The sequence below is a fragment of the Mytilus edulis genome, chromosome 13 (genome assembly GCF_963676685.1).
Source record: "Mytilus edulis chromosome 13, xbMytEdul2.2, whole genome shotgun sequence".
In the NCBI taxonomy this organism is placed as follows: domain Eukaryota; kingdom Metazoa; phylum Mollusca; class Bivalvia; order Mytilida; family Mytilidae; genus Mytilus; species Mytilus edulis.
Genome location: NC_092356.1, coordinates 42188320 through 42216262, shown reverse-complemented (window position 1 = coordinate 42216262; position 27943 = coordinate 42188320). Strand labels below are relative to the sequence as shown.

The window sequence follows — 27943 nt, the reverse complement described above, 5'->3', positions numbered from 1 at the left end:
AACAGTAGCTATTGTATTTATACAATGGGACAGGTGAACTTGCAAAAATTTAAATACCTTGAAAAAGAGGAACTGATTTTGTGGAAAGGTTTCATGTTTTCGCAATGACATGTTTTTAAACCATAAAATTAAACTGTTGTATATCATTCAATAATTAAACATTTGACACCTGTCTTATTCAGTTAAAAAAGATTTGTATATAAAGGATGTTTAAGATAAAAGAGAAAGTACATTTGGAGTAGAACCTGTTTAAAGTGAAATGTATTTATAGATTTTAAATATATAGAATATATGTTGAATCTTAGGACTTCAATAAAAACATTACTCTTATTTTGTTTAATGTTTTTTTTTAATTGGTTATATAATCAATAAAATGGAGAAATAATTTCTCATGTTGGTAATTAATATAGAGCCTGAAAGATAATTACACAGGATATGTATTTTGTAATTATCTTTTTTAAATATATACGAATTTTGAAAAATGTAAATACTAAAAATATGATCAAACACACATGATTTAATTAAAACTTATTTTTATGCCCCACCTACGATAGTAGAGGGGCATTATATTTTCTGGTCTGTGCGTCCGTTCGTCCGTCTGTCCCGCTTCAGGTTAAAGTTTTTGGTCAAGGTAGTTTTTGATGAAGTTGAAGTCCAATCGACTTCAAACTTAGTACACATGTTCCCTATGATATGATCTTTCTAATTTTTATGCCAAATTAGAGTTTTTACCCCAATTTCACGGTCCACTGAACATGGAAAATGATAGTGCGAGTGAGGCATTCGTGTACTGAGGACACATTTTTGTTTTAAACAGGTTTACCGTGAGGGACTTGGAGATGGAGGGTGATTATTTGATTGACATGAAACTTCAGATTTGTCGTGAGTCAGATACAGACACAACACCATGTGGAGTTGATATCGTTATCTTTGACAAATACAGACTTCCTAAATTGTCATGTGACTGGAATTCAGGACTAGATTCAGGTAAACAAGAGTATCTTCACAAAATCTTTTATATAGAGGGGAACCTGTGGTAAAGACCCTTTTCAGCTTACAAAAAATTTCAAAACTAAGTGGTTTTAAATTAAAAATTATTTGTAAGTTTGAGTAAAGTTCTACGTGTAATATTTTTGATATATCATGAAACTGCCCTTTTGTGACAATTTATAAAAGAGAGATAAGGGCCTGTGGTGATTTGTGATTTGAAAATTTAATCCTGTCAAATTATGTCTAGGAATGCATCATATTATACTACAAAGTTATGTATGTAATGGGAAATGAGCAGATAATTGTCAGAAAAAAACAAAATGATTGAAAAGAATTGAAAACCAGGGAAGAAAACAGTAAAAAACCCTGATAAGACCAAATATATCATTTCCATTTTGTTTTGTAGGATTCCAAGGATTGACAACATGGCTGACAGACAACAGTGTAACTAAAGCCGAACCTCTGAGGGGACCAGAAACATCCAAGTTAATGTCTGACGCTGGCATAGCAGCTTATCTGTATGAGCCTCCATGTGATCAACAGGGTAGTACCTACTCTGGAAATGTTGGAGGTGTCAAAAATGGTAAGTTCTTTGTATTTGATGTCTGTTGTATATTTTGGACTGTGAAATGCATCCCTTTGTGATAGTTTTATATACTGTTTTTATATCCTTTTTATTATATAAACAAGCCTTTGGGTCTTGGCAATTCAGTAAAAAATTACATTTCACACTTCTATGTAAAATATTTTGAAATTCTTGTTAATTTTAATATATCTTCTTCACAGTTTCATATTGATATTGATTTCATAGAAAAAAATCAATTTGTATCCCCCCCCCCCCCCCCCATGAAAATTAAAATTTTCTTAAGGAAAGGAATACATACTTATCTTTTTTTTCTCTCCATTGTTGTTGTGTATTATACATTACTTATTGAAAAAGTCTTTATTTGTGAATATGATATTTTGGATTTCTTTTTGCATTTAAAAAAAATATTACCTATCTGCAGATTGTGGAATGCCTGTTTCTGTCCCTGTGCTACCATCAGGAGTTGTTTGTACTGTTTCCACTGACACTTGTACTGGTTTGGACTGCTGTATCACCATTCCACTAACAAACAAAACAATGAACTTCCGTATTAACATAAACCATTGCTACCAGGACATAACTGTTGGATTAGAATCAATGTACAGAGAATACAAATTACTGGATTTCGCTTTTGGAACTATTGAAAGTTTCAACCTCGTAGGAGTTGGAAAAATGGAGTAAGTTTTACTTATGAATGCTAGGATTTTTGTAGTCCTGAAGTTGGATATCCCTTCCATATCCAAATTTTGATAATAAAACAAATTATCTAGAATACCAACATGATATGACTAATCAGATGACCAATAGAGAAATCTTGCTAAGTTGCAATTTAAATATTGGACTTGAAAATGGAACAGGATTTTTCATTTGAATTATCTCCCTTTTTACAAGAAAGTATAAAACAATTGAAATTAAATCAAATATAACATATTTTTTTTCCACAAACCCTGATGCATAATACAAATGTCTAATAGGGACTGATTCTAACTGAAAATTTAACTTACAGTGCTTCTTCAGTTTCTTATTCGATATTTTATTGAAGCTATGTATTATATACTTAACCTTAAGTTTGCTGAGGTTTAGAGAAACAACAGCTGAAATATTTTTAATACATTGCTATCTAAAAACTTACTGTTAACAATATTTCTATAGATGTAGTGATTTGATGGGAAATTTTGTTAATTATTTTGTTACCAGAATGTATTTTCTAAAGTTAAAAATAACAACATTAATAGAAAATTTGTTATACATTTAAATTATGGAAAAAATAAAGATAGATTCTTGATCTTGCTTTTAAGCATTTTAAATGCAATTAAACGATAAGTTTCCTTTGGCATTAAAGAATCTTTTTGGCCTTTTCATTTAAAATATATAGAGAGAAGTAAATATAATACTGTATGGAAAATGTAAAAGAAATAACCAGAATTTAAAACTATCATTTCAGAAGTGTATTTTGAATGTTTGTTTTAAAAAAAAGAAGCAGAAGGGTTAATTGGTAATTTTGTTAATGTATTGAAAAAGGAAAATCCAAAAAGTTACAAATGTTAGGGCAATCTTAAAATTGTGTAAACCTGACATTTTCTTAACTTAACGTTATTTTCTTAACTAAGTTTTAGTTAAGAAAAAGATCTGTAGGATAGTACAACTGATTTTGTAATTAATTTTTAGATACAAAATAGAGGACTTCATTGGAGAGGGAGCTTACTTGATGGATATAAGCTTTTCCTTCTGTTTAGAGACAGGAAGTTGTGAATTTACAGAAATTATCATCCAGGGGGTCAAGTTCCCTAAAAAGAAATGTACATGGGATGATACATATAGAGTGAAAGGTAAAAATCAATTAAAGTAGTGTGTGAAATATCAGACTGTCTTTCTGTAGGAGCATGACAGTGGCTTAGTGGTTTAAGAAATTTATAAACTGTTTCATAAGCCTGTCGACAATTTTTTGAAATAGAAAAAAAAAATATGCTTTAAAATTCCTAAAAATCTTGTTAATCACCATATTTTTCAATTTAAAAAATGTTTACTGTAGAAAAGAATTAATGATATGACTTTCAAGTTCTTATGTGTCCTTTGAAAATATAAAAAACATCAAATTTGTTTTTTACTTAAATATTTGAAGTGTAAGAAAATTATGTCTCTATTTTCTTGTAACAGAATTATAGATAAGTTGAAACTAAATTCAACCAATTATTTTGTTTAATTTGGTCTATTTTTTAATCCTCTTCAGTGTACATGAAATATTTGCTTTTATTTGTTATTAAGCAACCAACAATTAATCAATCAAGCCATTTATTTATTGTGTAAATCTGATATTTGATTTCAGACTTTTCACTGGATCAGTGGAGTAGGGAGAGATCTATTGACACAACACAAGTTTACCCAGCTTATTACATATCAGAACTTCTACAGAATTTGGACCTAACCAGATACTTCCAATCATCACAGTGTAGCCGATCCGCGTCACCGTATGATTCCCCAACCATTGGCTGGAAAAAAGGTAAGTTGATTTCACAAGAACAGTCAAAAACTACAGAACCTTATTCTTAGGGGTTTACCAAATTATCATTTTTTTTTTAAATAGAGATTTGTAATAATGTTAAATTAAGAAAAAGTTAATTTTGTAACGATTTCTAAAAAAATGGCCTAAATATGTCTGAAATACTTGTAAATGAAAATATAGTATAACTTTCCAGAAAGTCAATTCAGATGGAAAATTCTCTTAAACTTAAGAGATATCAAGACTGGTGGTTCACATGAATGTAAAATTCACTATCTAATTTCAGAATGCTCTGACACAGATGTGGTAGCTATTTCTACCAATCCAATGACATGTCGACTGAAGTCAGACTGTGCTGCTATCAGCTGTTGTTTAGATGAGGATTTTATCAGCAAGACCTTTGAAGTTTTCTTTGAGATAGACGACTGTGAGAGAAAGATATACATTGGAATAGAAAAACTTAAGTTCTATATTCCTTTACATGACTTTGAATTTGGTAAGAATTTTATAAGCGAGACTTTTGAAGTTTTCTTTGAGATAGATGACTGTGAGAGAAAGATATACATTGGAATAGAAAAACTGAAATTCTATATTCCTCTACATGACTTTGAATTTGGTAAGATTCATGAGAATTTTTTGCTTTGTTCTTTATGATTTTTCTTCCAATTTTATATGATTCACTTTTTTAAGATGTTTAATGAATTAATTTGGAAAATACCTTTCTACTTTTAGATTGTGATAGATTATTATCAAGCTTTCAGATATATTAACATCCAAGCATTAAAGTCTATAATCTCCCATGTATTAAGATTTTAATTCATTCATGTTAATTTTCTTTCAGATAAATGGCATGAATTCAGTTTAGTAAAGACAATCCGCATAAGGTGAGATAAAGAAGGCTTTCTATTAAATATTGTTAGGTTGCTATCTCATTGATATTATCAGCAAATCTTTTATGGATATTTTGTCATTGATGAATATGAAAAAGATCAATAAAAATATGGCAGAAATGAATAAATTGTTTAAGAAAGGATTTGTTTGATTTTTATTCTTCGATAAACACTTATCAAATGACTTTCAGGAATTGAAAATAATAAATTGACCTTTTTCGTTTAAGAATCCGAACAGTTATTTTGATATGTAAGACAAAAAAAATGTAAATACAGAACTTGAGAACTATAACATTGTATATAGAAATAAGAAGATGTGGTATGAGTGTCAATGAGACAACTCTTCATCCAAGTCACAATGTATGAAAAGTAAACCATTATAGGTCAAAGTACGGCCTTGAACACCGAACAGCAAGCTATTGAGGGCCCCAAACATGACTGGTGTAAAACCATTCAAACAGGAAAACCAACGGTCTAATCTATAATTATTCATTCAGGTACAATATATATGACCTATGGAGTGAAGGAGTATATATGGTATCCTTGGAGATATCATCCTGCTGGGAAATGTATAGTAGTTGTGCCTGGACCCAGTCTGTACTGGACTATGCCAGATTTAAAAAACAGACTTGTGCCTCACAGATGGCATACCAGAGTACAGGTACTTATGTAACGGTTTATTTCTTCCTCTGTGATATTTTATCCTGAGGATAATTTGTCCCGGTAATTTTTTTCCAGGTATGGTATTTCACAGGTTGATTTTTTCCAGAGGAGTGAAAATATATCTGTGTTATGCGGATAGTATGTACAGGTATATATTTGCCGTACTTTATTTCACAGAACCGTGTGAAATAGAGTCCCATTAACTACTATGTAAGCTACTCACAATCAATATATACCTGACTATAATTATAAAATGTTTCACAAAGGTAGACCAAATTTGCATAATTTATCAAAGGGAGGTAATTATGAGCAATTTATATTTTAAAGATATTAAAAATATAATATATTTCTGAATCTATTTTATAGTGAAATTTTTCCTTGAATCTTATTTTTTATATATTCATTTATATAAAAAGATGACTTACAACTTGATTTAATAAGACAGATAACATTTCACAGGTAAAAACTATCCAGCTGTTAAACATGCTTTTGTTCCAACATATTGTTATGCTATGATTTATCTGATTTCCATATAATCAACAACTACATCTCTGTCCCCAGACAAAACTATTTATATAGTTAAAAATATCATCATAATCAAATTCTTTTATTACTGTTAACAGTAGTAATGCAACTATATGTGTGCTATATTTCTACCTTACTTTTAAATTTATATTTGTACTGAGATCTGAAAACAACTCACTTTTACATGTATTTCACTAACCTTATTTAATCATGATATTATTTTCACAATTACAATCTTTGAAATTACTTCTGGTTTTCTTCCCTATGTTTCATGATAATTTTCTTTTTAAAAGGATGATATTGACTTGAATATTTCAGGAAATTTTTTTTTAGGATAATTTGTAAAATTATTTCCCATTATAATACATTTTTTTTTTTTTAACAATTTCGCTTTATTTCAAATACAGTATTATTATTTCATAGTATTTTTAAAGGATAAGTTTTTTTCTATTAAACATTCAATAAGTTAACTACCCAGATAGAATTTCACGGCAAAGGATAAAATTCCCAGGGAAATATTTTCCTCCGGATAAAAAAATAACAACAACTACCGTGACATTTTTCCCTCCGGATATAATTTTGCTTTACACTTATGTCTTAAAATTGATTCATCAAAATTTTAATGCAGTGAAAATTGTTTCAGTATTTTGAAGAAAAAAAACATTGTACACGACTTTGGTTTTTTATTACTGCCAGAAACAAATTTATTTTGGAAGTATATAGGAATCACCCTGTCTGTTTATCTCTATGCATCTGTCGATCTGTGTCAATCCAACTGTCCATGTGACGTGTAAAAGCAACTCCTCTTTGACGGCTAGACAAATATTAATGAAATTTTACACAGTTGTAGAAAGCTGCTTCTGGATGTACATGTTAAAGGGGAGATAATCAAGTTTACTTACTTCATTATTGCAATAGTGGTTATAGTCTCTTGTAAGCCCCATTCTCCCTCCCCAACAGCAAGACAGGTATCGATGAAACTTTATAAACACTACCCGAGGATGTGCATCAATGAATATTATGCCTGTCCTTCATAATGTCTTTTGTTTGTAGATAATTTCAGGTTATTGGTTAGATTTCTTTGCCACATACTGAATGTATTACTATTTCCCACTTTCATACTATGATCACTTCAAAACAACAAAAGTTTCTTATAGGATCCAACCCTTTTGCTAGTCTTTTTATAGGCATTACAGAACATACAAAGTAAGACAAGATACATATATATATATAAATACCATTTAATTTCAGGCTTCTCTCTGACAACTTGGGCTACTAGTAACAGTATTGACAAAGATGCCATGAATGAAACCGACCTCACAAGACTCTTTGATGAACTGGATGTTGCTTGGTATCTGAAGAACACATGTGACTATGGAATGTCACCGTTTATAGCTAATGGATGGAATAATAGTAAGTTAAAGTATATAGTAGACTTGGCATTTTTTACTAGAGGTGAAGACCAAAATATTTTTAACAGCAAGGTGGAAGATGCACATGAAAGAACTGTTTAGAAATTTTTCATGGAAACTTTTTTTTGGTCCATCTACTTCATTCAGATGTCAATTTATTAGAAAAATTTGAATTAAAAAAAAAGTGGTAATTTTAAGGAGTATTCTGCCATTATTGCAATAAATATTTTGTTTCAGCTTGTGGTTCAACCATTAACAACTTGCCCATGTTATCCAGTGGAACTTCCTGTTATATATCTGACCTATGTACAGATGTAAGATGCTGTGTCTCTGTACCATTTTTGGGCAACCATACATTTGATTTCTCACTTAATTTGTATGGATGTAACCAGTATATGGAGATTAGTTTGGAGAATTACAAGGAACAATTTATGTTGAGAGACTACACCTTTGGACAGGAAGATTATTTGTGGATTAAAGGAGTATTCAGACTCAAGTAGGTGTTTTTTTAGGTCAATTTTACTTATCTCAAAAGTATAAGTTAAACCAAGCTTAAAACCTTTGAGTCAAATCTTGACTTAATTAGTCTCTTAATTTTGTTTTTATTTGATTGAGTTTTTGTTTTGGTTTGCAAACCTTTCTTATATTCATTTTGCTTGAAACTGTCCTTTTGGCTTTGCGAGATGTATAAATTTCTGTATAAGTATCTGGTCAGAATGGGGACTTTTAATCTGATTTCTAGTGTACAGAGAGTGTCATGCTCTGCACATTTAGGAAATCTTGCAACGACTCTGTTAAGGGTCTTTAGGTTGCCAGTTTCAATTTCTGCCCTATCCAACATACCATAGTTTTCCTATGGTGGTCCAGATTTTCTGCCCTATCCAACATACCATAGTTTTCCTATGGTGGTCCAGATTTCCTGCCCTTCAGTCCTGTTGTCCCGACTTGTAGAACATACTTATTAAATGCATAGTTCATATTTTCTCGTCTTGAATATGTATGAAATAATTGCCACTGGACGTTATGAAAGCAACAATCAATCATTTATATGAAATAAATTATGGAGTGCTACAAATTTAGTTCAGAGCATCAATTTATAAAGGATGACTGTATGACGATGTCACCCATGATTAGCTGTTTTTTTTTGTTTTTTTTCTGTCCAGGTACACAATAGATGATTTGGCAGACCAGAATCTCTACAGAGTTTCTGTTATGTTTGAGGTGTGTACTACCAATGGTGCACCATGTGAGTACAGCCTCACAGTAATGGACAGTGTTGAACTACCAAGATCTTCATGTCTTCCACAATGGGGTTATGGATATGCTGAAGTTGGTAGGTTTATTTACATCTTATTTCAGTAATAATAACTGGGTATGAATAAATGAAGATTTGTAGTAAGCATTAATGAAGCAGCCACCCACCAACATAAATAATCAAAAGTCATCCAGAGTTCAAAAACATTCTTCAACAAAAGACAGGTGTCTATACAATATACCAAGCCGTAAATCATAAAAATTTAAGCAGAAACTATAAAAAATCTACTATCAACAACAAGTTCTCAAAAAAAAAAGAGGGAAAAAGTCACCTTTATAAGTTTAGTCTTTATGTATGATCACATGTTTTCTATTCCTTTTGGTTTCATTTAACTAGCAGCAGACATAAGGTTTGTTACATTTAAACGGTACACAGGGAAGGCCCTTTCAAAAAGGGTAAACTATCTATTGAAGCAAATTTATCATTTCATTTAGATTTTCACTGTACCTTGACATCCACTCATATTGGAAATTTCAAAGTGCCTTCATTAGGTCTCATGTATGCTTTAATGGAACAGCACTTGCAACAATACTGATAATGCCTATAGACTATTTGCCACAATATGGTTATTATTTGAAATTTATGTATACCAAAGCTCCTAGAGCCTCAACATAAAATGACAGCTAGTTTGCCTTATATGAAACTGGCAGGGGATTGAGTTGCAATCATCTCTTTTCTGTTTATGTAAGATTTGGCTCACCGAACAATAATTCTATTATCATTTTATTCAGGTTTTACAAAAGAACAATGGAAGACAAGCCGAGGTCTTGCAGATGATGCAACACTGACCTCGTGGCAGATTGCCAAGTTATTAGAAGAAACAGAAGTAGCTCTATACCAGAACAAACCTCGCTGTAATCATACAATTGGTGACTACCAAGGATCTGTAGATGGTTGGGTTAACAGTAAGTAAAAATTTCTTGATATTTTTGTTAACAACATAAAGTAATAAAAGTTTTTAAAAAAGCAAATTTCTTCAGAAGAGATTTGAATCAAAGCATTACATCAAGATAATCTCATAATTCAGACTGTATATAGAATAAAAGGTTACCTTTTCTATCTCAACTGTGCCATTAATTAGATCAAAATTACTGTGGGTTTATATATAGCCCACACTGTTTGTTTACATGTTAACTTTTGTGATCCGATCTGTTTAAAATGAACCACTACTGGTAAGTCAATGATGCTTAGTATGCAGTTGTATTAACACTTGCACATCTCAGTCTTGTATGGAGATTGTATAACCCTGCCCCCAATGTCATGGTTCATGGATTTGAAACTTCTGCATAGTGTACATGTTAAAGTTTGTGTTTTGATTAGTTTAAGGGACACTTATGATAAGTCAATGATATTTGATATGCTTTTGATACGCCCGTCGTCTTTTAGACGGGACGTATTATGGTATACCGTTGTCCGTCCGTCCGTCGTCCACACTTCGGACAATAACTCAAAAACACCAATTTCCATGAAACTTAAGTGAATTGTTTATATCTATTGACGTAAGCTCCCTTTCGTTTTTTTTTAATTTCAGATTTTAAGTTTTGGATTTATGGGGCTTTATTCATAAAAAAGGGGGGATTTTCAACACTTCGGACAATAACTCAAAAAGGCTTTCACCAATGTCCATGAAACTTAAGTAAATTGTTTATATTTATTGATGTAAGCTCCCTTTCAATTTTTATAAATTTCAGATTTTAAGTTTTGGATTTATGGGGCTTTATTCATAAAAAAAAGGGGGATTTTCAACACTTCGGACAATAACTCAAAAAGGCTTTCACCAATGTCCATGAAACTTTGGTGAATTGTTTATATCTATTGATGTAAGCTCCCTTTCAATTTTTATAAATTTCAGATTTTACATTTCCGTGTTATGAATTTTTATGCTTAAAAAATGGGGGATTTTCTAATTTTGGGACAATAACTAACACTTTCACAAAATTTTATGCAACTTTGATAAATTGTTTATATCTATTGACATAAGCTCCCTTTCCATTTTTATAAATTTTAGATTTTACGTTTTCTTAAGTAATGAATTTTTATACTTAAAAAAGGGGGATTTTATGAAACTTTGGTGAATATATTAATGTAACATCCCTTTTGATTTGTATATATATTTTTAGTTGATCATATAAATTCATTTAAAGCATAAAAGACAAGTTAAAAGAGCAACGGGCGTATCATGCGCTAAAGTGCAGCCCTTTATTTTTTTAGCATTGGCATTTCTCATTTACACAGATTAATTTGTGCTGCACCTTCAGGCATGCTTCATTGTCTTTGAATGTTTTGCTTAGTTTACATGTTTAAGAATTGCCATTTTAAATTCCACATTGGCGTAAAATGTTAAAATTACCTACCTCATATCTGAAACGATTAAAATAAAGCAAAAATAAAGCATGAGTTGAAATTCATAATCATTGAGAAGTCATCAACCTGCTAGATGGGTTGCAAATAAACATAAATTTAAAAATTGATGTTAGATGAATTTTCCAATGATTTTGTTGAAAAAAAAATATCTATGAAATAATTTTTACAGACTGTACATTAGGAGTGTCCCCAGGTGTCTTGGATGGAGATATTGTTTGTTTGATTGGTAGTAAATGTTCTGAAGTGTCTTGTTGTGTCAATGACCCTGAGACCAGGAGTGACTTCAATGCCTACCTTAGTCTGGATCCCTGTCAATTTACCTTACTGGTTGGAGTAGAGAAATACAGCTACGAAGTCTCTCTCATTGGTTTTGACTTTGGTGAGTATGGATTTATATTTTATGTGTTGGTAGTTTTGATAATCATTATTTGTTTGATTAAAAAGATTTGTGTGGAATACTGAAATAAGACAGCAACCCAATTACACAAATAATAAGCAACTGGAAAAATTAATCTGAAAAAGGAGGAAACATTTCATTGTACACTGTATTCAATATTTATTAAAAAGAAAGAAAAATTTCTCTTGTAGACAAATTTAAGATATGAAAAATGTATGTATTATTGTTTGTTCTTTCAGAGAGGAGTTATGAGTTAGATCTTGGTGGTATATACAAAGTCAGGTAATAATTGGATTCAAGTAAACTGTTTCACTAATTAAGTAGTAAATTTGAAGGCATGCAGACAATTAACTCTTAGGACTGTACCATAAAAAAGTATATAGAGGTCTTAAGAGGCAAGAAATGTATATCTTAAGTGCCTTCCACTGGAACAGCCCATAGGCATTCACCATTTTCCCACAAAATTACGATGTCCAAGCCTATGACATCAGAGGGGGCATGATGTTTTCTGGTCAGTCCTTTCTTTTTATTAAGTATTGGTTTGGGTAATTTATCTTTAGTCTTGGTCACGTCAAATTAGAACTTAGTAAATATGTTCATTATTATGTGTTTTGACTGTTCATCGAATATGAAAAATTATAGTGTGAGTAGAGCATGGTGTCCTATGGACATATATTCTTTGTTTTACAAGTGTATTTTTAGGATGACTGCTAATATATAAAAAGTAAAATAACAAAAAATACCTAACTCTGAGGAAAATTCAAAACGGAAAGTCCATAATCAAATGGCAATATCAAAAGCTCAAAACACATTAAAGGAATGGATAACAACTGTCATATTCTTGACTTGGTACATGCATTTTCTTATGTAGATATCTTCCACATATGTAACTGTTTTGAAATATGCACTTAAAAAATATACAAGGCTGAATATTTATTCTAAAACCCAGTCATTCAAAAACAAGTTTCTATAATGTCTTGATAATATATGTTAATTCACACCACTTTTGTCGTTAAATTTCAAATCACATGAATTAATATGCCCATAAATGAACTTTTAGAACCTTTAAAAAGGTGATCAAAGAAATTTTCAGTGGTAAAACCAGCTCCTGTTTGAATCCAGACGTGGTCCTTTTCATTTACCCTGCAAATTACAAACTGGGTACTTTGAATACTTCCTGCTGTTGACCCAAGGGAGATAATTTGTTTAGCTTTTACTATATTATCAACTCTGAGTTCTATGTCTATACTTTTCCCGCTATATGTAAGTGTTGTCCAAGAAAACATGAAAACACCTGACACAGGTGAAACAAACACACCGTCTCCTGAGTTGAAGTCAGCTCCTTCATCAAACTGAATCTCATTGAATTTCACTATAGAATTTATGTTCAGCACAGTATCAGATGACAAAGTCGCATAGAACATTACATGTTCATCCTTCTTTCCTGAAAATTAAAAACAAAAGCATGAATTATAGAAACACAGAATATAAAAACTATTAGAAAAAGAAAATGGACCATCTCCTATTTTTTCAAGTGATAATTGGACAAAAATGTTTATTTTAATATCTACTTTTTCAGGCTGCTGATTACATGGAAAATAAAATTAACCTAAATTTTACATTTTAATATTTTAAAAAGTATCTATTATAAAAATAATTTTATTGTTGTCGACCTGCCGACTATCCCGATTTTGGCGGTATCATCCCGATTTTCATGCCTCAACCCGAATCCCGATATCGTGATCGTAAAACAAGCCAAAAACCCAATTTTCACAAAATTTACCTGAAAAAAATATTGGTTATCGATTTTGAAGTTTTTCTGATCAATTTCCATAAATCTTTACCTTGCGACATATTTATGACAAGTTTACGACCCTACGCTAATCAACGATCACGACAGGTGTCATTATTTGTTGTTTCAAGTAATCCCCTGATCTGATGGGTCATAAAAATCTTCTAAATTAATTAATTTGTAAACAGAATCGGTCAGTCGGCATTTCATCATCATATGATCACAAATTTGCAACGTTTACCATAGTTTCAAGACAAAATCGTAATTAACTGAAAGACGAAACTGTGATGAACTCATTAGAAAGCAGCATTTATTTTGAAATCCGTTTAAAATTTTGAAATCAAACTTGTTTCTGTCCAGTTCTGATTTTAAAATCGACGCCATTTTGTATTCACTTCTAAGCCTCATAAAGAAAGATAACTCAAATTTTATCCATTTTCTCTGTAGATTATTACTGATCGACTAACTCAAAATCTTTTATTATCCTTCTAACTTTTGGACATTTAGGTAGAGGTTTTTTGGGTCATGGTGCAAAGATAAGAAGGTCTTTGGAGGGGGGGAAAGGGGGTTCTTCACTTTGTCTCTTTAATACTGATAGACTAACTCAAAATCTTTCTTCATCCTTTTAACTTAAGGACATTAAGGGTGAAGTCTTTTGAGTCATGGTGCAAAGATAAAAAGGTCTTTGGAGGGGGGAAAAGGGAAAGGGTCTTCACTTTGAATCCATTATTTTTAATGCCATTTTTCTCTATTCTTAAGTTATTTTGCCAATTAATAAGTACAATAATCATGCAAATAAAATAAATCAAGGCTTATTAGCTCATCTTCAGTAATCCAAAAGAAAAATGAAGAGATATGAGGCTATTTCAAAGAGATGTGAGACTATTTCAAGAGTAAAAAATAGTGTACACAGAAACGCCACAAAAAATGTAAGCCTTAAAATCTGGTCGCACGCTAAATCCCCCATGGAGATTTTTCAAAAGTTGGCAGGTCTGTTGTTGAGTGATTGTTTTCATGGATAGAGGTCTCAGGATTTGTTTTACAATGTATGTTTCATGTAAATTTCTAGGCTAATATCACATATCAATAAATAAATTAAACTTACTTTTGGATAGTTTGTTTACAGTTTTTGTTAGAGTTAATATCATGTGCTCCATTCTATCCATAGAGCTTTGCAGGAAGTCCATCCTACCTTCAACATCACTGTCATTTAGAATAGACTTTGATGATGGAATTAAGTTCACCAAAACAAATACAAGTAGTAACCTGTTAGTGAAATACACCATTGTTCATGCTTTAGTTTATAAAGCTAAGTGAAGAAAAATGTTTGAAATACACAAATTAACCACTTAAAACCTACATCTATATAAGTTTACTGTCTGCTGTTTTAAGATGCTATAGATTTGTTCTTGTCAGTACTTAGTTTGATAATAGTTTTAAAAAAACACTTAACATTTTATTAATAACACCTATAATTGGAGAAATTTAATACAATACAATCTAATGGAAGCTTCAAGTGTTTTGAACTAAAGGCTTTGATTCCATGTAAACATCCTTTTGCACAACTTTGTATTATATTTTTAATTACCCCTAACCATTTCTTTATCTACGTTTTGTCATCTTTCACTGAAAATAATTATATAATTGAACTCCACCTTCAAGGCTTCTTTCACCCTTATGCTGTTTGTTATAAGAAGACAAATTTAATATTTTGAGATGAGGATATGAATAATTTATGTCAAACTGAAGTGTTTTAATTTTATGTATATTTCTACCATTGGTTTTTGGTATTAGAGATAATAACCGATTTGTATTTATAGTTTCTCCGTGGATGATCTGATGTACAGTGGAATGTATGTGGTCAACATGACGGTCAGTATCTGTTGGAGCAGTGGTCAAGATTGTCAGTTTGTGTCCCAAATTTTCCAGAATACATTGTTACCTAAACATACATGTGATACACAGACGGATTTTGCTCAGTCAGGTAAATAATCAGAATACATTGTTACCTAAACATACATGTGATACACAGACAGATTTTACTCAGTCAGGTAAATAATCAGAATACATTGTTACCTAAACATACATGTGATACACAGACAGATTTTACTCAGTCAGGTAAATAATCAGAATACATTGTTACCTAAACATACATGTGATACACAGACGGATTTTGCTCAGTCAGGTAAATAATCAGAATACATTGTTACCTAAACATACATGTGATACACAGACGGATTTTGCTCAGTCAGGTAAATAATCAGTTCTATTTAATGGAAAAGAAAGGATATCAAGTATTTTGCTTGACATGAAATTGGCTGTCACATTATAGGGTTGAATCCTTTAATTTCTTACACAAGCAGAGTAACATTTCCAATTTTTAAAATTTGAATCCAAACTATTGCAGTGTTATTTACTGAATACCTTAGATGTGTGCAGATAAATTAAAATTCATTAAACAGTCCTACTAAGTAACAAATTGTATGGTGAGTTATGAAGAAGAAATTTGGGAACTATCGATGATACAGTTTAAACGTTTAACATTAACATATTCAATGAATAATATCCCCAACTTCTTTCTTTTTCTATTAGAGGTGAACACATGAACATAATTGGTTTTATTTTTATTTTTCAGGCTTTAGTTATACCAGCTGGCTTACTACTACAGGATATACAGATGCCACACCACTGACAGGTGATGCACTAGACGACCTTGAAGAAGTCCTTGACATTGTCAAGTTCTATGAACCTACTGGTTATACTGTAGTTAATGTCAGTAGTAACGGCTGGAATAATGGTAAGTGCATACACATATGTTTCCACAGCAATATGACATGGTATACCAGAGTTTGCTCCCCTAAACAAATAAATCATCAGGTTTGAAATGTATCAAGAGCTTCCATTTCACACTATTTGCTTGACTTTTGTATAACAACTTTGTTGTAAGTTTTCTTACTTAAGGTGGTACCTAACACTACAGGGAGATAACTCTGTAAAATCAGCTCAACGTTTTAATCACATTGCATTGTTAAGGAAATATTAAGCTTCTCAATGATCAAAATTAGTGTTTGTCAAAATGCTATATATCCAATGAAATTTTTCCGAGAAAGTGATTGGTTCAAGTTTTTTGAAATTTTTGTAATTTTTTCAAAGAGTCAAAGTAAATATTTTGTCAAAATTTTATGAAAATTAAACGAGCCAAATTAATTTTAGTCAAGGTGTTGGGTACCACCTTAAGGTTCAACTTTAATCAATTATGATCTTATAATGTTATAAAAAAATGTTAAAATCCATAGTGTTATTTTCAGAATGTGCATTGGGCATGGTAGAGTTACCAGACATTTCTCCTTCAGCAAATTGTACTCTTCAGCCACATTGTACTGCTGTAGACTGTAGTATTTTCTCACCAAGACTTGGCAGGAGTTTCCATGCTGCTGTAGATATTGACCCCTGTCATGCTCGTATGATGGTACAGATAGAAAAAATGAACTTCAATGTCGGTCTACTGGAAAAACAATATGGTAAGAATATATGTCATGCTCGTATGATGGTACAGATATAAAAAATGAACTTCAATGTCGGACTACTGGAAAAACAATATGGTAAGAATATATGTCATGCTCATATGATGGTACAGATAGAAAAAATGAACTTCAATGTCGGACTACTGGAAAAACAATATGGTAAGAAGATCAAGCAAAATGATTAAATACAGGAAGAAATCGAAAATGACTGTTGTTATGTCATTAATTTCACCTGACTGGGAATATCTTAAAACCAAAATTAAGGGAATTTTTTTTTTAAAGAAAGGATAAATCTTGACAGTGGTTCTTAATCATCTTATAAATATAACCTTATAAATGTACAAGTTTCGTTTTAAGTTCATTAGACCTTTTTTTCAAAGATATCATTGTAGTTTCTGAAATTGTATGAAGTATAGTCTACAATTATATTTACAAAGTAAAGATACCTGCTGTTTGTTTAGCTAACCTATAGTTAATAATTTGTACTGTTAGTATTAACAATAAATATTATATAAAACAAATAAAGCAAACACTATATATCGTGAAACATTACTTTTACTGAATCAAATAAAGCAAACACTATATATCGTGTAACATTACTTTTACTGAAACAAATAAAGCAAACACTATATATTGTGTAACATTACTTTTACTGAAACTATATATTGTGTAACATTACTTTTACTGAAACAAATAAAGCAAACACTATATATTGTGTAACATCACTTTTACTGAAACAAATAAAGCAAACACTATATATTGTGTAACATCACTTTTACTGAAACTATATATTGTGTAACATTACTTTTACTGAAACAAATAAAGCAAACACTATATATTGTGTAACATTACTTTTACTGAAACAAATAAAGCAAACACTATATATTGTGTAACATCACTTTTACTGAAACTATATATTGTGTAACATTACTTTTACTGAAACAAATAAAGCAAACACTATATATTGTGTAACATTACTTTTACTGAAACAAATAAAGCAAACACTATATATTGTGTAACATCACTTTTACTGAAACAAATAAAGCAAACACTATATATTGTGTAACATTACTTTTACTGAAACTATATATTGTGTAACATTACTTTTACTGAAACAAATAAAGCAAACACTATATATTGTGTAACATCACTTTTACTGAAACAAATAAAGCAAACACTATATATTGTGTAACATCACTTTTACTGAAACTATATATTGTGTAACATTACTTTTACTGAAACAAATAAAGCAAACACTATATATTGTGTAACATTACTTTTACTGAAACAAATAAAGCAAACACTATATATTGTGTAACATCACTTTTACTGAAACTATATATTGTGTAACATTACTTTTACTGAAACAAATTAAGCAAACACTATATATTGTGTAACATTACTTTTACTGAAACTTAAAATATTATAGTATAGTGTATAAAAGGTGTACCAAAAGTGTTTTGTTGTGACACGGTTTTGATATGTTCTTCCTGTTTAATTTCAGGTGATTTGTGGCAAGTTTGGTATAGAGGAGTTGTAAGAATAGAGTAAGTTGTTCTTTTCATTCCCATGTTGTAGTTATATCACAATGTATTTGATTAGATAATAGGTGAAAGACCAAATAGATGAACTTGCTGATATGATGTTTAAAACCTGATTTTTCCCCTTCTTTTGTTTTTATGCCCCACCTACGATAGTAGAGGGGCATTATGTTTTCTGGTCTGTGGCTCCTTTCGTCCGTCCGTCCGTCTGTGCTTCCGTTCGTCCGTCCGTTCAGGTTAAAGTTTTTGGTCAAGGTAGTTTTCGATGAACCTGAAGTCCAATCAACTTTAAACTTAGTACACTTGTTGCTTATGATATGATCTTTTTAATTTTAAAGCCAAATTAGACTTTTGATCGCAATTTCACGGTCCACTGAACATAGAAAATGAAAGTGGGAGTTTCAGGTTAAAGTTTTTGGTCAAGGTAGTTTTTGATGAAGCTGAAGTCCAATCAACTTGAAACTAAGTACACTTGTTGCTTATGATATGATCTTTCTAATTTAAAGCCAAATAAGACTTTTGACCCCAATTTCATGGTCCACTGAACATAGAAAATGAAAGTGGGAGTTTTAGGTTAAAGTTTTTGGTCAAGGTAGTTTTTGATGAAGCTGAAGTCCAATCAACTTGAAACTTAGTACACTTGTTGCTTATGATATGATCTTTCTAATTTTAAGCCAAATTAGACTTTTGACCCCAATTTCACCGTCCACTGAACATAGAAAATGAAAGTGGGAGTTTCAGGTTAAAGTTTTTGGTCAAGGTAGTTTTTGATGAAGCTGAAGTCCAATCAACTTGAAACTTAGTAAACTTGTTGCTTATGATATGATCTTTTTAATTTTTAAGCCAAATTAGACTTTTGACCCCAATTTCACGGTCCACTTAACATAGAAAATGAAAGTGGGAGTTTCAGGTTTAAAGTTTTTGGTCCAGGTAGTTTTTGATAAAATTGAAGTCCAATCAACTTGAAACTTAGTACATATGTTCCCTATAGTATAATCTTTCTAATTTTAATGCCAAATTAGATTATTACCCAATTTCACGGTCCATGGAACATGGTAAAGGATAGTGCGAGTGGGGCATCCGTGTACTTTGGACACATTCTTGTTAATCCATTAAATTTGTCAGTCTTAAATACTTTCTAGATCTTTTGAAAGATTTCACAAAGATTTGATTTTTTTTGTATGTAAATCATTGGAATAAGTGTTGTTCTATTAAAGAATATCAAATGTATTAATTACTTTTTGAACATTTATAGCTTTACCATCAACAACTTACCAAGTGAGAACATGTACTTAGTAAACATGAACTTGAGTGTATGTTTTGAGTCATCAGGAGGAGCATGTGAAGTTGGACCAGTGAACATTTTTGTCAACACTTTACTGCACAAGAAAACTTGTGATTTCTCTAGTGACTTTGTAGTTACAGGTATGTTGATGAAAATATGATTTACAGTGTACACAATGCATTTGTACTCATGTTATCTAGCAAGTTGCCAATCATGTTTTTAATTTATCAACAGCAAAAATGGTGTCTTTCTTACATCTAAACTGATATGGCTCAGACTGTTGTCTAGACTTGAGAAATTAGTCATTTTCCAGCAAAATTTACAAAAATATTGTACCTCCATTTTCAATTGTCTGAAAACATTTTGTATTATTTCTTTCATTTTATATACATCATTATTCTTAGTGTCTATCATTAATATACCCCGTCCCCCCAAATTTTTATTATGGAAACATCAGTGTTGTTCATCTGCAAAGCATGATTACTTACATCACTGTACATTTATTTGTTTGAAGCCTAATAGAATGTTTACATTTGCATTTTACAAAGCTTATGGTCATAAAACTTTACTCAGTAATCAGAGTACAACATTTGTGCTTGGAACACCAAATTCAATATTTTAAATGGGTGATTTCTAATTAATACGATAATCATACTCCATATTTTTATGATCACATGGTTTTTAGTTCCTGGTTGACATGTTGTTGTGGTATCATGTTGCACACTTCACAGCCCTTTATTATTGGTAGAGAACAAGGATCCTGGAAGTAATTAACTAATGTCATTCTGTAATGAAGTATAAAATAAGCTATTTGTATGCAGTAAATTCCATGGTTACTATTTTAGGATTCTCCTTGGAGGCAATGAGACAGACTTACCATCTAGTCGGAGTGACCACACTTCCTAGGTACTTTGTACAGCAGGTTTTGAATACAGCCAGTGTCTCACAATATCTACTGGAGCAGTCATGTAACAGATTGACTTCACCATTCGGTACGACTTACGATGGATGGATGAAAGGTAAGGGTAATTTAATTTCATCAAATATTAAGGCAAGTAGAAAATATTTCTTTATGCAATTTATTTTTAATAGGTAAAATAAAAGAACCTTTCTATGTTTTCCTGTTTGTTCTTTAATATGGCAAAGATGAATATAGGCTTAAAATAGTTAAAGAAAAAAATAAAAAAATATATAATCAATATGAAAATGAGAAAAAATGGAGATAATAAGTTTAATATTCAATTTACCATTTTCAGAAACTAATATATTTTGGGTATGAACGTAGAATTACCCATAATTTATTGAATTCTGAAACAGAAAATGGATACAGTAAGACTGTGGATTGTAAATTCTGCTTTATTTTGTTTATAGGTTGTACTACCCAGTCCTTGACACTGGAATATATTAAACCAACAGAGACAACCTGTTATACGTTACCAGATTGTACAGGGTTCCAGTGTTGTGTAGATGCCTCTGTCATTGGAAGGTCCTTCTTGTACAAAATATCTGTTGATGCTTGTAAATACAAATTGACTGTCGCCATTGAAGGTCTTGAATATGAACAGAATCTCTTGACTTACAAGTTTGGTGAGTTCAAATGTTTAAAAGTATTTTGGTTTATAACAGAATTAATGGATAATTATAAAATAAAATTATCAAAAAGTGCCTGTTAAAATAAAGAATGCAGAAGTTGTAGTGTTTATTATTATAAAACTTTCCATTCATTCAATCTTTGTCAAACAAGCTATATTTAGAGAGCATTTTTTTTTTATCAACTATGCTATTATTCTTTTTATAATTGCAGTTGATTTTTTAAGTTATGTAAACAAATGATATATCCTGTATATATAAATGATGTTTCTTGATATATTTTAGGTACACAAGATAAGTTTTACATAAATGGTGTCTTCAAAATGGAGTAAGCATTACTTTTTGTAAAAATATCATATTAAAATTATATCATATTAAAACTTGCAAAAAAGGATTCAACTATAGCAAACTTTGCAAAAAAAGGCACAAATAGTAATAGAATGATGAAATAAAGTCTTTGAATTTCATTCTATTATAAAATTCAACAACGTTCATTGAAAGGAAAAGAGAGTATTAGTCCCTTTTAGACTTTATTTAGGTAATGATATACAAGTTTCCTTTACAATGTCAAAATAACACTTTCCAAGTAATATCAGTAAATTTCAGCTTTTCTTAAAGTATTCCCAGGACTGTTCAAGCAAAATTCAAAAAAAATGCAGAATTTTAATGAAGTGAGGATACATTATTGTATTGTGTACTTGCAGCTATCAGATAGAGGAATTACCAATAGATGGTTCCTACTTGTTGTCAGTAACACTGAGTGTATGTTTAGAGGCCAATGCTGATTGTACTGTACAGAGAGTAGTAGCTAGTAGTCTCAAGATAGACAAACCTACATGTACATCTACTGGCCAGTTTGCTATTCCAGGTAATATAATAATATATAGTCTTGTTCTTACTTGTTGACAGTAACACTGAGTGTATGTTTAGAGGCCAATGCTGATTGTACTGTACAGAGAGTAGTAGCTAGTAGTCTCAAGATAGACAAACCTACATGTACATCTACTGGGTAATTTGCCATTCCAGTTATAGCGAACCCTATGATAGTTTTCCATAGATTCACCTGCAAGTTACCTGTCGATTTAAACTTTTGGCAGTTCTATTGTCCCATCTAACAAATACAACAGGTATTGTTCTCTGTATAGTTCATTCACCAAGACCTTTAAATTTCTTCTAGGAGAAATATATCACTCATTGATTAATTTACCTGACCAAAAAATTATCTGTTTTTTTATTGAAATACTTCTATAAACTCACATAAACTGTATGCAATATTGTATTTATTCAATATACTATTAATATATTTTCAATCTGTTCAATATAAAATCTGATTTAATAATAAAAAGTATATTTTAGACACATTTTTTAGTATTTTCCAAAGAATTTGCATGTTTTTGTTGTTGTTAATTTATAGACTATGTTTATGAAAACCTTAATTTAAAAATAATAATATATAAATTTTTATTAATCAAACACACAAAAATATTTATTGAATATTTGATCAGAAATCAACTTTTAATTTTTAAATCATTATTAATATTGAACACATTAAAAACAAGTTTTTGGTTTTGAATAAATACAACACCACATGCAGTTTTGTGAGTCCTTTCTTAGTATTGGTATAAGTATTTTTTCATCATTGACAGTTCAATTTTTTGTTCAGGTAAATTAATCAATGAGTGATATATATAACTCCTAGAAGAAATTTAAAGGTCCCAGTGAATAAACTACACAGAGAACAATACCTGTTGTATTTGTTAGATGGGACAATAGAACTGCCAAAAGTTTAAATCGACAGGTAACTTGCAGGTGAATCTATGGAAAACTATCATAGGGTTCGCTATAATAAGCTAGATTAAAGAGAATAATTTTGTAAGTAGTTAGTTCATTATTAACATAGGAAGCAATTATTAACATGTACAATTCTTAATTTACTGGCAAGATTGTTATTCCAGGTAAGATTAATTTATTGATGTTAAATTTTAGAGGGGTATTTCAGTTTTTGAATTAGAAGAGATTTAATTTATCCAATGGCCTTCAAATACATAAAATAAATCATTAAATTTAGGAGCTTGTAATAAGGTGAGAGTTTTGCTCTATGTTGAAGGCTGCTCTCTGATGATGCCCATCACAATAAGTGACTAAATCTCCTTTAATTCATATGAAAATTATATTTCCAGGATTTTCACTGTTAGACTGGAAGGCTAATAAAGGATTAAGTTCATCAAACTCTCTACCAGAGTATGCTGCTTCTCTCCTCATGAGTGATCTGAAAATAGCCAAGTATATGAAGGAACCACAGTGTACCATTGCATCACCAGGCTGGCAATCAGGAGGTTAGTAACCTTAGGATGAAGAACTGCAATTTTAAATTTTGATTCATTGATGTTTTATTGTGTTTATGCTCCATGTATTTGATACTAGCTGTTCACAAACCAGTAGTTTTTGCTGACTCATTAGCATTGATATAATTTAAATAGATGTATACAATTTTTGCATACATTATTGAACCAAAATTATTGTGCTGGGATTCAGAATAAAAAATAATGCTACAAGGTCCTTATTTTCAATAGGCACATTTACTCTTGTATGCAAATTTTTCTGCCATTATTTAAACCACACAATATAAAAATAAGAAGATGTGGTATGATTGCCAATGAGACAACTTTCCACAAGTGTCCAAATGACATAGAAATTGAAACTTCCCCTCAAAATATTTCATCACAATCCAAAATATTTGATGTCAAAATGAAAAAGTGATTGTTGCATGAAATCTGAAGGTTATTCCGACACAGGTCTAGGGTCATACATGACAATTCAGCTGAATACCCAAGAGGGGAAATACCTCTATATTGATGATAAGCTGTTAAAAAAATTGTTATTACTTTAAATTGTTTTATGTTAAGTAGTTTTATGCAGGCGCAGATCCAGCCATTTTAAAAAGGGGGGTTCCCAACCCAGAGTAAAGGGGGGGTTCCAATTATATGCTACCATTCAAATGCATTGATCGGCCAAAAAAAGGGGGGGTTCCAACCCCCGGAACCCCCCCTCTGGATCGGCCACTGTTATGAAAGCTATACTTTATAACAGTTACTTTCTGTGTTATGCTCAACTGTACAGTACTGCATTGCTGACTTCTAAATAATGGTAGATAAAATTAACACTGTTTTGAAAATACAATTACAGGTTGTCCATTGAATGTCGACAAGCCAATGCTCCATGACAATGTAACATGCCAAGTGACCAGTAGTTGTACTGGTGTCAAGTGTTGTGTGTACACAGAGGAACTGAACCGTAACATTGATGTACACCTTCTACTGAACCCATGTGACCAAAGTTTGTCTCTCACCATTGATTATCTGGAGTACAACAGAAGTTTGTTTGACTTCAGTTTTGGTAAGTCAATTTTTGCTTTAATATTGAGAAAAAAGAACCAAAATGAAAATGGGAAAATTATAATGTAGTACCTCAATCTGTAAATTTATGTAAATAAAATAAGTTTTGCAAAAGAAATTAATATTTGTAATATTAGTAAGATATATTATTGTTTGCTTTACTTTGAATTGAAAAATTGTTATGCATGCAAATTGTAGACATGAGTAAATTGGATAATAAACCAATAAGCTTCAAAAAGTGGGTTGACGGCAGGCTGAAAGTGATTTTAGAAAATTATATTATTCAATTTTAAAATATTTTACTACAATGCAAGGAGACAATTGAAGGGTTTCCAGTTAAAAAAAATGTAAAAATTCATTTATCTTATGTAAACAATGCATAAAGTCTAATATAATGTTTTTACCCATTACAGGAAGTTTACAGCAGTTTTACATGGAAAATGTTGTTAGAGTAGAGTGAGTATCTTAAATTAAAATAATATTTTTTATAACAAAAGTGACTGACCTTTATTAAAACATAAACAGATTTTTGCAAAAGTTTATTATAAAATACAGAAAACTGTTACTAGTAAAAGAAGTAATTTTTGAAATCAGATCTCTTATGTGGTATAAAATTTAATAATCATTTTTTTTTAAATTTATTTATTGATTGTTTACTACATGTATTATCAAATTTTCTTGTAAAGATATTAAAAATGTATATTTTACAATGAGATTCTGTGTATTTTTAATATTTTTTTCAGTTATGTGATATATGATCTGACCAACGACTACCAATACCTTGTTGACATGAATATCAGTATCTGCTACGAGTCATCTGCACCATGTGAATTAGAATCAATGATTTTCCATAGTTCTGTTCTGCATAAAAAGCCTTGTCAGTGGAAGACAGGCTTCAGAGATCCAAGTAAGTTAATATTACTCAGATTTCTAGGATCTCTTGGTTCTCTTCCTGAACATTCATAAAATATCTGCCACTGGACATTACTCAACCAACATCTGTCATCTAGGATCTGTCAGATATTGTCTCTATCTGATTTATATGAATACAATGAGATGTTGAAAATAAGTCAATGAATGTGAAATTTGAATAAAGACACCAAAAAACACATCAAGAGGTCAACATCTTGCATTGCCACCCAAAATGTCGTAGTATAAATTTTATTTTGATGTTTAAAATTTTATAAAATTTCTGAAAATATAAAATGTAGCTTTACAAAAAGAAATATTAAGGAGATAATTGTATTGTATTTTGAGCTCAGACGGCATCAATTGGTCATTTGATTCTCGCAAATTAAGATTACTGGCCACACCTCAGCCGAGCCAGTAAACAAGTATTTACGACCATCAAATGACCAATCGAAGTCGTGGGAGCTTAAAATACAATATTGTTATCTCCATTCTAATGAAACTGACAGAAAACAACATCAAGTCATACATTAAAAATCTCTCACACGTTGTCTGCCCTTGTGCAAATGTTTACATAGCATCATTTGTGAATTGATGACATGAAAATTGATGACTTTATCTAATCAAAAAGCCATGTCAGTGGAAAACAGGCTTCAGAGATCCAAGTAAGATGTTAACCAATACCATGACTTCTAGGTTCTGTCGAAATTGGTCTTTGGCCAATTTATTAGTATATTAGGTCTAGACGAATGAGACAGCACCTTAATGTCACTCAAAACCATAAGATATCAAAAGGTTAACATACGGTCTTCAACAATAGACAGGTGTCTATTCAATGTAAAACTCTGAATTGCTTTCAATCTTAAAAAGAATTTTTATTTAAGTTTTTAATGCATGCTTTACAAAAGGAAAAGGTTTGACAAATGTTTTTAGAGTTTGTAAATACCCATAAGTATAATTTTCCTGTATATCTAGTGCCAAAAAATAGTTCCAAAATAATGTGTTTAATTTTGAAAAATATTGCTACAGAAATGTACATATTGCTGTTATCATCCAGTCACATTATTTGCAATTATAAAAACCTTGCAATAATTTCTGAATTTAAAGTAAGTGAAAACCTTCCTTGTCTGGTCATCTTCTTCTTGTCTAGCTGTAGTAATACATTTGTATTTGGAACCTTAATTCAAAGGTCATCTCTCTTCTGAGGTCATTTTTCTCTGGTCCTGATAGTGATCTTTATATACAGGTATGACAGTAGATGTCAAGATATGATAATATTTGTGAAAAAGAGGGAAACTTGAAAATTTGGTAATGCAACAATCTAGTGTGAATGTTTGAAATGAGAAATATGACCCAAAAAATTGGAAACAAATTTTATGTTTTTTTTACAGATTTCTCTGAGTCTGGGTGGAGAAATGACATGAACATTACATCTAATGCCCAGCTGTTCCCTGTAGACACAGCCAGACTGACAGAAGCTCTATACGTGGGACCTTACCAGGCAGATACACCGTGTCAGGGATACAATTCACCATACACAGGAGCTATTAATGGATGGAAGGATGGTAGGTTTTACACATAAAATTAAGTGTTTTTGTCTCGACAGCAATACATGACAGAAGTGTGCTTTAGGTATTAATGTCAGCAATAATGTTAAAGTTTGCAATTATTAAAGATGGTTTTTTTTGGTTTTTTTTATTGCAAATGTACTTAGAATAGCTGTACATTATTTCTGTCGACTCAGAAAAAGGTCAACTTAAAGATTGTATTGTTGTCTGATGAGAATTCTATTCTGCTTGATAACAGTAGATTGGCTTGAATGGTTAAAGTTTGATATAAATAAAGAGTCAATGACATACATACTATCTATATTACAGAATGCTCAGCTTCTAACTTGGAGAACTTACCATCCAGTACAATGAAGTGTTACATACCTCTCACTTGTAGCTTTGTCAGGTGTTGTCGTGAAGTTAAATATATAAAATTGAATGACATATAAACAATCTTCATTACAGAATGTTCAGCTTCTAACTTGGAGAACTTACCATCCAGTACACTGAAGTGTTACATACCTCCCACTTGTAGCTTTGTCAGGTGTTGTCGTGAAGTTAAATATATAAAATTGAATGACATATAAACAATCTTCATTACAGAATGCTCAGCTTCTAACTTGGAGAACTTACCATCCAGTACAATGAAGTGTTACATACCTCTCACTTGTAGCTTTGTCAGGTGTTGTCGTGAAGTTAAATATATAAAATTGAA

At 31.0% G+C, this 27943-nt stretch overlaps 2 protein-coding genes across 2 annotated transcripts in view; one reads left to right on the top strand and one right to left on the bottom strand.

Moving 5' to 3' along the window:
- LOC139500337 (uncharacterized) overlaps positions 1-27677 on the top strand; it is a 118845-nt gene extending 91168 nt beyond the window's left edge. The window contains exons 95-123 of the mRNA XM_071289077.1: positions 818-987; positions 1397-1573; positions 1998-2253; positions 3245-3405; positions 3903-4076; positions 4363-4572; positions 4918-4960; positions 5464-5627; positions 7406-7567; positions 7804-8062; positions 8730-8899; positions 9613-9786; positions 11415-11624; positions 11882-11924; positions 15255-15418; positions 16070-16231; positions 16743-16955; positions 18463-18505; positions 19755-19924; positions 20630-20803; positions 21156-21371; positions 21660-21702; positions 22079-22242; positions 23555-23710; positions 24561-24770; positions 25183-25225; positions 25513-25676; positions 27070-27243; positions 27556-27677. Of these exons, the coding sequence (XP_071145178.1) occupies positions 818-987; positions 1397-1573; positions 1998-2253; positions 3245-3405; positions 3903-4076; positions 4363-4572; positions 4918-4960; positions 5464-5627; positions 7406-7567; positions 7804-8062; positions 8730-8899; positions 9613-9786; positions 11415-11624; positions 11882-11924; positions 15255-15418; positions 16070-16231; positions 16743-16955; positions 18463-18505; positions 19755-19924; positions 20630-20803; positions 21156-21371; positions 21660-21702; positions 22079-22242; positions 23555-23710; positions 24561-24770; positions 25183-25225; positions 25513-25676; positions 27070-27243; positions 27556-27677 (4591 nt within the window). The remainder of the gene's footprint in view (positions 1-817; positions 988-1396; positions 1574-1997; positions 2254-3244; positions 3406-3902; positions 4077-4362; positions 4573-4917; positions 4961-5463; positions 5628-7405; positions 7568-7803; positions 8063-8729; positions 8900-9612; positions 9787-11414; positions 11625-11881; positions 11925-15254; positions 15419-16069; positions 16232-16742; positions 16956-18462; positions 18506-19754; positions 19925-20629; positions 20804-21155; positions 21372-21659; positions 21703-22078; positions 22243-23554; positions 23711-24560; positions 24771-25182; positions 25226-25512; positions 25677-27069; positions 27244-27555) is intronic.
- On the bottom strand, positions 12561-14840 carry LOC139501280 (uncharacterized). Its single transcript, XM_071290314.1, has 2 exons — positions 14540-14840; positions 12561-13086 (listed from the first exon to the last, which is right to left on the bottom strand). The coding sequence occupies exons 1-2, from the start codon at positions 14718-14720 to the stop codon at positions 12662-12664; spliced, it is 606 nt and encodes a 201-aa protein (XP_071146415.1). The 5' UTR covers positions 14721-14840; the 3' UTR covers positions 12561-12661.
- Positions 27678-27943: the final 266 nt, after the last annotated feature.

Coding starts and splice junctions, on each gene's coding strand:
- LOC139501280 (XM_071290314.1), bottom strand. CDS start 14,720: ATGGTGTATTTCACTAACAGGTTACTACTTGTATTTGTTTTGGTGAAC. Junction 13,087..14,539: donor TGTAAACAAACTATCCAAAA/GTAAGTTTAATT, acceptor TTTAATTTTCAG/GAAAGAAGGATGAACATGTA.